General features: G+C 34.9%; 2 protein-coding genes across 3 annotated transcripts; one reads left to right on the forward strand and one right to left on the reverse strand.

Annotated features, from left to right (window-relative positions):
• Positions 1 to 1,753: 1,753 nt before the first annotated feature.
• On the reverse strand, positions 1,754 to 5,678 carry LOC149743483 (hepatic lectin-like). 2 transcript variants are annotated; one of them, XM_089885031.1, is made up of 4 exons: positions 5,543 to 5,678; positions 3,171 to 3,446; positions 2,790 to 2,940; positions 1,754 to 2,578 (listed from the first exon to the last, which is right to left on the reverse strand). In XM_089885031.1, the coding sequence occupies exons 2-4, from the start codon at positions 3,364 to 3,366 to the stop codon at positions 2,296 to 2,298; spliced, it is 630 nt and encodes a 209-aa protein (XP_089741157.1). In that variant the 5' UTR covers positions 3,367 to 3,446; positions 5,543 to 5,678; the 3' UTR covers positions 1,754 to 2,295. The 2 variants fall into 2 exon arrangements, with proteins under 2 accessions (XP_089741157.1, XP_089741148.1); XM_089885022.1 differs by lacking the exon at positions 5,543 to 5,678 and adding an exon at positions 3,634 to 4,192.
• Positions 4,380 to 10,167, forward strand: LOC149743484 (cytochrome P450 4F1-like). The gene is made up of 12 exons (XM_089884897.1): positions 4,380 to 4,517; positions 4,990 to 5,187; positions 5,576 to 5,720; positions 6,061 to 6,193; positions 6,491 to 6,649; positions 7,049 to 7,208; positions 7,578 to 7,679; positions 7,931 to 8,018; positions 8,389 to 8,491; positions 8,802 to 9,018; positions 9,309 to 9,391; positions 9,604 to 10,167. The coding sequence occupies exons 1-12, from the start codon at positions 4,515 to 4,517 to the stop codon at positions 9,770 to 9,772; spliced, it is 1,560 nt and encodes a 519-aa protein (XP_089741023.1). The 5' UTR covers positions 4,380 to 4,514; the 3' UTR covers positions 9,773 to 10,167.
• Positions 10,168 to 10,204: the final 37 nt, after the last annotated feature.

Genomic DNA, 10,204 nt, shown 5'->3' on the forward strand with positions numbered 1-10,204 from the left:
TGTTTATGCTACTCCCTGGTAAAATCTACTGACATCACTATGTTAGCTTTGAGTTTACATAGCTTCACTCACTGATACACTTAACATGCCACAATGCATCCGCATGACCCAAATCACATACTCTCTTTCATAGGTGTGAACCTGGGGTGGCAGGGTGGGCCGACCTACCCTAAAACTTTGTATTAATCTGTAAACATTACAACCAATCAAATAAACATTTCATAAGATTGTGTGTTTGAATTTAGCTGCCTCCCCTGCATTTATAAAAATTGGCGGATATGCTGTCTTTATATACTTTTTTTTTGAACTTTTAATGTGCAGATTTACTAGTCTAAATGTATGTGTTTAACAGAAGCTAGAATCCTTCTGACTTTGACGAGTCTTTAAGATGAAAATCTTCTGTTCAATTCTTGAAATATCTCACAGCTAAATCATCTAAATATATATTATTGGACCCCAACCTTCAATAGTGTATGTACAATTACCAAGACTCTAACAAGCATATTTACTTCATGTCCTTCAATCCTTGCTTCAACTATAACTGTATGTCTGTACATATTTCTGTTTTTGTGTGTATATGTTCTTATTTTAGATCTATCTATTTGCATTTTAATGAATTTTAATCCGTTGTCGGGGAAATCTGGTTCCCCGGAAATCCCATCGGCTACTGCGCATGCGCAGACACGAGACATTTTTATCGAAAATCTGGTTCCGAATGAAGATTACTTGAATATATACATGTTTTTAGACAGTATAATTTATTTAATGTGAAAATGTATGTTTTATCGTCCTTTTTCGTTGTTGATAACAAGTTAACGGTAGAGGTCACTGATGGTCATACGTCATAATGTACAATTTAAGGTAAAATACAGCATCAATTTTTTATTGAGAGGATAAATCTTAAAAAATCAATGTACAAAGTATGTTACATCCAACAACTGTTATTTGTAGTCTGAACCAAAGTTTTAGATTTCTTAAAAAAAATAAGTTCTTAGTAGCCAATGGGAACCAGATTTCCGCGACACCGTTACTGTAATACATGTGTTAATTTCTTAATCTATAAGTATGTGTACAGCTAAATACAATTCAATATAAGTTAATTTAAACTTTTGAACTGTGTGGTAGCCTACTAGCCTTGTAGGTTTAGCAACCAAACTTGTATGACACTTTTACAAAAGTTCTTTTACTCAGAGCGTATTTTAACTATTGTGTTTTCTGTTAATTCCCTTCCCTTCGTTGTTTTAGTTATTTTGATCTTCGTTGCTGTATTAAAAAAATTTGTTATGTTTTGAACTTTTAACTACTAAGTAACTACACCGGCCATTCGGCGAATAAATCCAAACAAACAAGTTGTCAATCAAAATTGCAGCGATAAAGGGGAATACCCCAAGATAAAAGTTTTAAAAGATTGTTTATTTTCGGGGTATAAAAGGTAAAAACGTAAACCTAACAGTCTCCACTCTCTAGCGATATACATCTTCACGACGAATTACTAGAGAATTGACAAACAAATATCGCATGAGAAGTTTGAATAACGTTTCTTATAAAATATAAAACTGTGGGGTAAGACGGGATACCGTTTGCACAAAATATCCATATTTTATGATTGAGTTTTGAACAATTAACAACGCTCTTTTAGAGTCGTAAAAATACGGTCATATAATTTGTTTACTAATAAATAGGACAAAAAATGTCCCATCTTACCCCACGTTACTGTACAATAAATTGTATTTAGCTCTTAAAATAGCCTAACTTTTAAGTAAACTTTTGTTAAAAGTGTATTTTAAATCATATATATCAAGCTATAGGCACTGCAATGACCATATAGGTAAATAAACGCTGATAAAATGTAGTGAAGTAGAAAGGAAGTGAAGTGACGTTTCAAGCTCCTACGTTTGACACTTGGAGTTTGAAGAATGTAATCGACATGCATGGTGTCGGTGAGGTTATGTTTATCTTAGCGTAAATATTGGTGATTATGTTTATCTTAGCGTAAATATTGGTGATTATGTTTATCTTAGCGTAAATACGTTGTGCTGTTTTAAAGAGGTTCTGTATTACAGTACAATAAACAATATATACTTTAAACTGTTCGTATAATTTGATACAGGGCAGGGGTTGTCTTGATTGTTAGCCAAACAATACAAATATATAGTAATCATCACCAAAAAACACATACGTAGTAACTCGTAAGCAGGCACGAAGTGTACGAAACAGAACATCCTTGTTATAAAGATTGTCGCTGCCACCACGCAAGGATATATAAATCAGTTACATTCATTTATGTCTGTTGTTTCAGTTGTTGTTGAGCTTCAAGTCTGGCCTTTCACACAAGGTGTAAAACTTTTTAATATCCAAATTACATTGCATATCATACCAGCCGAGCTCGCTGCGCGAGACCACACAGTTTTCCTGCATTATGTTATCGTTTGGTTCTCCGGCATACCATCTGGTTTGCTGTGGAGCTACCGGTGTCCAGTCATCCCATACCCATTCTCCTTCTTTATCTTTATCAGTCAACCCGATCCAGTATCTATTGCTGTTTACCTCCAGCTTGGCGTATTGGCTCGTAATATTTCTGCAGCATAAACGCATGTATAATGCATGCTGAGTAGTTTATGTCAGTTAGAGAACACCCGTGTTATAAACAGAACACTTTGGCTTGTAGTTACATATACGTAGTAACTCGTAAGCGTGAACGAAAGTGTGAAACTAAACACCCGTGTTATATAACGACTTTCGTTGCACCGCCACGCGAGAATAAATAGGTTCTCATTACAGTTACTTACACTCTAACAGTATGGTCAATTTCTCCGTATATTATCAACCAACCACCCAACTCTTCACAAGCATCACGTGCGGGACTATGAATCGTTTTATCTGGTAGGAGCTTGTATAAGTATCCGTTCCCAGGTCTGTACCAATCGTCTCCTATTTCATCTGTGAATAAATGTAACGTATTTACCTTCACGTGGCGGGTAACGTCAGTCGTTATAACACGGGTTGACACTCTAATGGGTTACCCGTGTTATAGTTATAAAAAAGCTTAAGTTACACCGCCACGCAAGGATAAATAAGTTATATGCGTTGGTTTGTGCGCCATGCTCACTGTCGAACTGTGAGAAAGTGCTACATAACTATACGTCCTTAATTGGCATTACCGGTCTTACCTGACGTGTAAATAGTGAATTGGAATGTCAGAGACATCCATTCCCAACCCGATGTGGAATCCAGTCGTTCTATTTCAACGATGGCGCTATCATGAAACATTTCATCGACTTCGACTCTGAATTTATGCGGCAGGGAAGTGTTGGTTGGTTTGGCTTTGACGACAAGAGCATACGGGGTGGATGGGAGACATACCATGTATGATAGTTGGAATTTATTCCTTTGGTTGGGTGAGTAGGAGGAGACATTCACCTTGTTTCTTTGAAACGTACCGTTTCCTATACAAAGAGAAACGAAAGTAGTTGGTTATCTATAAAGCGCAGTGACTCTAAATAAGCAATATTAATTGTAAAAACACGATCAAGACATATTGGATTCAGTTGCTAACTCCTGTCTTACCCCAGAGTACCACACACTAATTATCTGTTAAAAATGGTTCTACTGTTAGAGCTGGATATAATTTACCTGTCGCTTCACATCCATATAGCAGATACAAGAACACAGCGTACGCTAACCACATACTTATTGTGAGCAATACTAAGACTGAATGATTGTGTTATGCAAAGGACATCGACAATACGCAAACGCGGTTGCTTAGTTAAAAAGAAAATTAGAGCACAGTGTGACGTCACCTGGCATTTATATGTACGAGTGACCTTAGTTTAACAAAGGGTAGTCTTAAGTGCGATACTCACGTGCCTATGGTTTAGTATTCCATACTGCTTTACAATTCTTTAGATGCACTTTTCTTTAAATTGCATTTTTAGTTAAATACAACTCAATATAAGTTTTATAAAGTTTTGGGCGTTTACCAACAAAGCTAAAACATGTCTCATCTTACCCCACCCTACAACAACGTACATTTTATTCGAACACAGTGGCTTTTAAGTAAAATTTAATGAAATTGGTGCATTTACAATTTAATTCACATCACGGTGTAACTATATGATAAATGCTTATATGGCACGGTCTATAGATATGTAAATACTATAGCGGGTTAATGCCGCCCACTGTCCTGCCCACTTTAATTGAATACAGAACGACATGAGTCAGTTTATACAGTGTTGCGGGTTTAGCCACGCATTTATCTGACACCTATCCACGTAGTTGTTAACGTAGCATTGTTTAACGGGAGATATGTTGCCGCCGTGTAATGTGAAGTCGGGTTGCGCGAGAGGGAAAAAGGGGGTACTTGTCCCGTTAAAACTCTACTGATTCGTGGTTCCCAACTGTCCTATTGTGTGTGCAAATAGCTAACCATATTACCACCAATGCTGCCTGGACGATTAGAGTTACATGAATAGTGACTGCAACCGTTAGTTTGTGGACAGAGCTGATAAATACAGATGGTGAGCAAATGTTTGCAAACGGTTACCGGTTACGCTTGTTCTAATCATGGCAAGCAAATGTTTGCAATGCTGTGCAAATAGGTATACTTGTATTGCATAATGTCATACGTGGGTGTGTTGTGTAGGATAGTGTCTTGATTTGAGGTATAAAATATTGACAAGCTTCTAATGAAACTTGATGTTGGTTTACTTATTTGTTCATTTTCCATGATTGGCACAGGCACTAACTTGCAGTGTGTGGATAAGCAGACATGACTTTCGGTTGGTTTAGTCATTTATATCAATGTGGGTGTGAACTTGGATGACTTATCTATGGTTGCCACTTCCATGCCCACAGTCGAGTTGCTGAAGGTATTGCAGCATATGGGGATAAGCAGGCATGACGATTGGTTGGTTTGGACGTTTATATCTTTGTGGATGGGAACTTAAGTTACTTATATAATGATTTAATCCTTGTAAATGTTTTGTATAGGCAGATAAAATGGCTTGGACCAGTGTAGGCGGGATTGTAACCACAACTGCGGTTGGTGACTTCTTACTAGTGGCATGTATAGTGGTTGTCATTAAAAGTTTTATAATCCCTGCTGTAAGAGGATACCAGGATGCTAAGAAACGAGCTAGGAGTGTTGGGGAAGTGAAGAAACACTGGTTGTATGGAAGTGTTAAGATGGTACGTGCTGTGTAGTTATTTGCATGTTAAAAGTATTTTTTACAAATCAATCACAAAGCAAGATATGTGGTAACTTGTAAGCGTGCACGAGGTGTATGAAACAGAAGTAGAATACTTGTGTTATTACGACTAACATTGTCCTGCCACACTAGGATTAATAAGTTACATTGATTTGTTGGCTCTGGTATTGTAACCAGAAGATACTGGGTTCAAGGCTTAATACTGCTCACTTGTGTTAATTAGGGCAAAACACTAATTACAATTGCTTCTACTTAAAATTTAAGTTCAGTTATGTTTGTTGAATCTAAACTAACAGAGTGGACAATGTACTTTAAAAGCAAGTATTCAAACTTACATTTTTTTAATCCAAAATATTTTTTTTAAACAGTTTCCACAAAATGAAGAAGGTCTCATGAAGAGAGTTGCTTCTAGTTTTGAGAAACCTGTCTGGACAGTGAATTGGTTTGGTCCGTACATAAGTGAAGTCGTAATACATCACGCAGATCTTGCTATTACTTTGTTGTCCAGCTCTGGTGAGAATACATAAAACTTTTTTATCATACTCATACACCTCACTGTTAAGCTACAATATTGTTGTTTTCTTAAACACCAGACACACATGTTGTATTCATACACCTCATGCTCACTGTCGAGGTATATTATTGGTGTCATTTTATACACCAGGCAGACATGGCGTATTCATACACGATACACCTCATGTTCACTGTGTAGTTATAACATGGCTATCTTGTAAATAAACCACTTTAAAAGCTTGCATTTTAAGTATTTATCTTTACTACTCAATCTAATATCTAATACAAGAAATAAAAATAATGCTATTCATGTTACTTTTTTATATTACTTTTTATCCAGCCCCTAAAAACAACCTTGTATATGGTTTTTTTCATCCTTGGATTGGAGATGGGTTACTTACAAGTAGTGGAAGAAAATGGCAGCGAAACCGACGACTACTCACCCCAGCATTTCATTTCAGTATTCTTAAACCGTGAGTTCTGTTCTACTATGCTGATGGCTGCCAAACTTGTCCCCATCTGAACAAGTTCAACACAAAGCCCTGTAGGGAAAAGATGAACTTGTGTTATCCTTGCATAGTAGGCAACAACAGTTGTTATAACATGGGTTTTCTGTTTCATACACCTCATGCCACTTGCAAAAAGTTAAAAGAAAGAATACAAATTTTAATATACAATCTTTGTTGCTGTGTTGAGTATACAAATGCATTTTATTTATAATCTATGAACCTTTAAACATGAACATTATGTTTTGCCTTTCTGTTTGACAGGTATACCAATGTATCTAACGCTTGTGTAAGAGTTATGCTGGATAAATGGAGCAAGAAAGTGGGGACATCAATGGAGATTTACTTGGATGTAAACCTTATGACATTAGACACCATACTACAATGTGCTATGTCAACTAAAAGTGACTGTCAAAATAGGAGGTGAATTATTTAAGTGGCCTATACATAGTTGCTATTTGCTAGTGCTGCTACCATGCCCACAGTCGAGTTGCTGAAGCTATTGCAGTGTGTGGATAAACATACATGACTTTTGGTTGGTTTAGTTATTTATATTCTCGTGGGTGAGAACTTAACTTATCTCTTGGGTGGGAACTTAACCTATAACTTATCCATGGTTGCCACTTCCACACCTACAGTCAAGTTAATGAAGCTATTGCGGTGTGTGGATAAATAAACCAATATGTGGCTTATGTGAAAAAAACACACATTTTAATCTTACTTATGAGCTTGAATCATCATAACGATTTTAATATAAAGTTGACAACACGATAATAAAGATAGGACTTACTAAGTTAGTCACTTATTGTGTTTGATTGACAGTAAGAAGAACGAATACATTGAAGCAGTTCATGATGTTTCCAAATACATTATGTCGCGAGTCCATAAACCTTTGCTTCATATTGACTGGATATACTGGCTCACCGCTGAAGGAAGAAAGTTTAAACATTTAGTAAAAGTTCTGCACGATCAATCAGAAAAGGTATTATATCTTATATCTATAAACTTGCATTGAATATTTAAACTATTTCTTATTTATGTAATGAAGTTTTAATAAATGAATTATTAAAGTTAATATTTAAAATTAATAAATGAATAATAATAATTAACAGGGTAATGAGTAACTATGTTGTAAATCACTTCATTATATTTCATAGTGTACTGTGAAACTTCATTTATTTAGAAAGCAATAAGAACCTTTAAAAAAGTGTAGAAAAAAATATTAAATTACAATTTAAAATACTATGGATGGATAAAAAATAAATGATCTATCTACATTTTAAGAGAGCTTAGTTGAAGTAAAAAAAAATTTAAAAAGGTTAATGACCGTATTTTTATCTTAAATAAAAAGGTAATCAGAGAACGGAGAAAAACTTTGGAAAATAGGAAATTTGAAGAAGAAAGTTTTGGGAAGAAACGCCTGGATTTTCTTGATATTCTCTTGCATACAAAGGTTTGTTTGTTTTGTAACAATGGTGCTTATGATGTCACAATACTTTTTTTGAATAAGATTGTGAGAAAATTATAAGAAAATAACAATTTGGTAAAAGTTTCAGGAATTTGCAACAAATTGTCTTGTTTACCAAGTTGACGCTTCGTCTGGCAGACGAACTGGGAAAATACAATTTGTTTTTTAATTTTTTTTCTGATATGAGATGTTATTACTCTGTTACAAACAAAATTTACTTATATTTACTTTTATAGGATGAAGATGGAAAAGGATTAAATGATTCTGAAATAAGAGATGAAGTTGATACCTTCCTATTTGCAGGCCATGATACTACAGCAAGTGGTAAGCATCTACTATTGGGTATTAAATAGATGATTGAAAGTTATCCCATTACTTCGGGTTAGGGTATCAATATTATAATGTATGATAATTCCTAATAAAACAGTAGCGTGTGTGTGACATATCATTTGTTGGTAAGTTTGGATATCAAATAGTTATCTTTTAAAAAAAACCTGGCTTCAATCTAATAAAATATGCCTTTTCTATTAAAACAATTACCCACCTAGGTAATAAAAACTTACAATCTTGCATTATAAGTTAAAAGTAAAACAACTGTCATTAGTCAGGAAAATTAAGTTCTATTTATTGTATAAAACACACTCTTTATATATAGATATAATCATGGATGTTATACATTGTTGTTAATCCACAGGAATAGCCTGGGCTTTGTATAACCTTGCTGTCAATGTGGATTGTCAAGACAAATGTCGGGAAGAATTGAAAAGTGTGGTTGGTGATAAAGAGAATATTGAATGGTGAGATTGATATGCTGGAACTACAGTTAATATATAGGTGCAATGTCTTGGTAGTGAGCATGAGGTGTATGAGTACACCATGTGTGTCTGGTGTATAAGAAGACACCCATGTTATAACTCGACAGTGAGCATGAGGTGTATGAATACACCATGTGTGTCTGGTCTATAAGAAGACACCCATGTTATAATTCAACAGTGAGCATGAGGTGTATGAATACACCATGTGTCTCTTATATATAAACAGAGACCTATGTTATAACTTGTATCCATAAATACAAATTCCAAAATAAATAAAGCAACTTACCCGCAGGGAGGATTTATCGAAGTTAAGTTATCTCACGTTATGCATCAAAGAAAGTCTTCGTTTATGTCCTCCTGTCCCATTTATCGGAAGGGAACTAAATGAACCACTCAAGTTCCGAAGCAAACTTAAAGAACCAAATGAAACAACGATTGACGCAAACTCGAACATCGCGCTTCACATTTTTACACTGCATAGGAATGTTCATGTCTGGGACTCTCCTGAGGTAAGAATATATCATCTATTTTAAAGTTGCAAAACATCGAAACTTAAATATCGATTGAAGCGCTATTGTATCATACCTGGTAAGCCGTAAGCGGGTACAATGTGTATGAAACAGTTCTTTGGGTTATAACGACTGTTGTACATTATTCATTTAAGCAGCATTAAAGTAGCAGATACACTTCTGACACCAGGATTGGCCGATTACCCCTGGCCAGCCTGGGGAATTATATAGGGACTTGAATACTTGATGTACAGATATTTAAAGTTTAATATTTAAACGAACTTTCACAGGAATTTATCCCAGAGAGATTTAAACCAGAAAATATGAAGGGAAGGTCGCCTCATGCATACCTACCTTTTTCTGCAGGTCCAAGGTAAAACATTGGATGATGTTTTATTAAATAAATGCACAAAGATTACAGGCTTGATGCTGCTACCATAATGTTACAAAGTTACATATGTGATATATTGTAAGCAGGCACAGGGTTTATGAAACAGAACACACATGTTATAACGACTGTCATTGCTCTGCCTTAACATTCAATTTCCTAAAGATTGAAACATATCACACTTACCCTAACCGCAGAAACTGCATCGGGCAAAACTTTGCGATGAACGAAATGAAGATTGCTATCGGACAAACCCTTCGTAGATTCAAGGTGATCCCGGATGAATCATCCCCGAAACCTTCCATTACACCTCAGGTGGTTCTTCGGCCAAAAGATGGAATCTTCATAAAATTAATGAAGATCTAAACGGATTAGCATTTAGAGAATAAATAGAAAATTTATTTATTGGGAAAGAAATTGTGCTATGATAATTTTGCTTATTTAGTATGTTATTACAAGAAATAAAATAAGGGTATTTTTTTAAACACATGCAATAAATGATTTAAATTAAAATTTTAAGCAAATTTATACATATTTCATTATTTGATTGTTTTTTACACATTATTTTATCATCATAATAATAGCATTTACCCATGTACTTCATGATGTCATAATGAACTTTATTACCAATAGCGTTACTGCTGTTGATTTACAAAATTTTGCATTTAATCAATTTTAACTTAAGATTTTTATTATGATTTTTCCACCTTCAACTATGCAATTGTAAACAATCTTTTAATAAATACCTCATGCACAATCAAGTTTGCCTTGTCGTAATCTGATTGTTTTAAGCAAATC

Source organism: Ciona robusta, chromosome 1, assembly GCF_009617815.1.
Source record: "Ciona robusta chromosome 1, ASM961781v2".
NCBI classification, from domain to species: Eukaryota; Metazoa; Chordata; class Ascidiacea; order Phlebobranchia; family Cionidae; genus Ciona; species Ciona robusta.

Excerpts from the sequence above, each read along its gene's own strand:
- LOC149743483 (XM_089885022.1), bottom strand. The coding sequence starts at position 3,688 with ATGTGGTTAGCGTACGCTGTGTTCTTGTATCTGCTATATGGATGTGAA. Across the intron at positions 3,447-3,633 it reads ATATGGATGTGAAGCGACAG|GAAACGGTACGTTTCAAAGA; the intron begins GTAAATTATATC and ends CTCTTTGTATAG. Across the intron at positions 2,941-3,170 it reads ATTCACTATTTACACGTCAG|ATGAAATAGGAGACGATTGG; the intron begins GTAAGACCGGTA and ends ATTTATTCACAG.
- LOC149743484 (XM_089884897.1), top strand. Across the intron at positions 5,721-6,060 it reads TACTTTGTTGTCCAGCTCTG|CCCCTAAAAACAACCTTGTA; the intron begins GTGAGAATACAT and ends CTTTTTATCCAG. Across the intron at positions 6,650-7,048 it reads AGTGACTGTCAAAATAGGAG|TAAGAAGAACGAATACATTG; the intron begins GTGAATTATTTA and ends TTTGATTGACAG.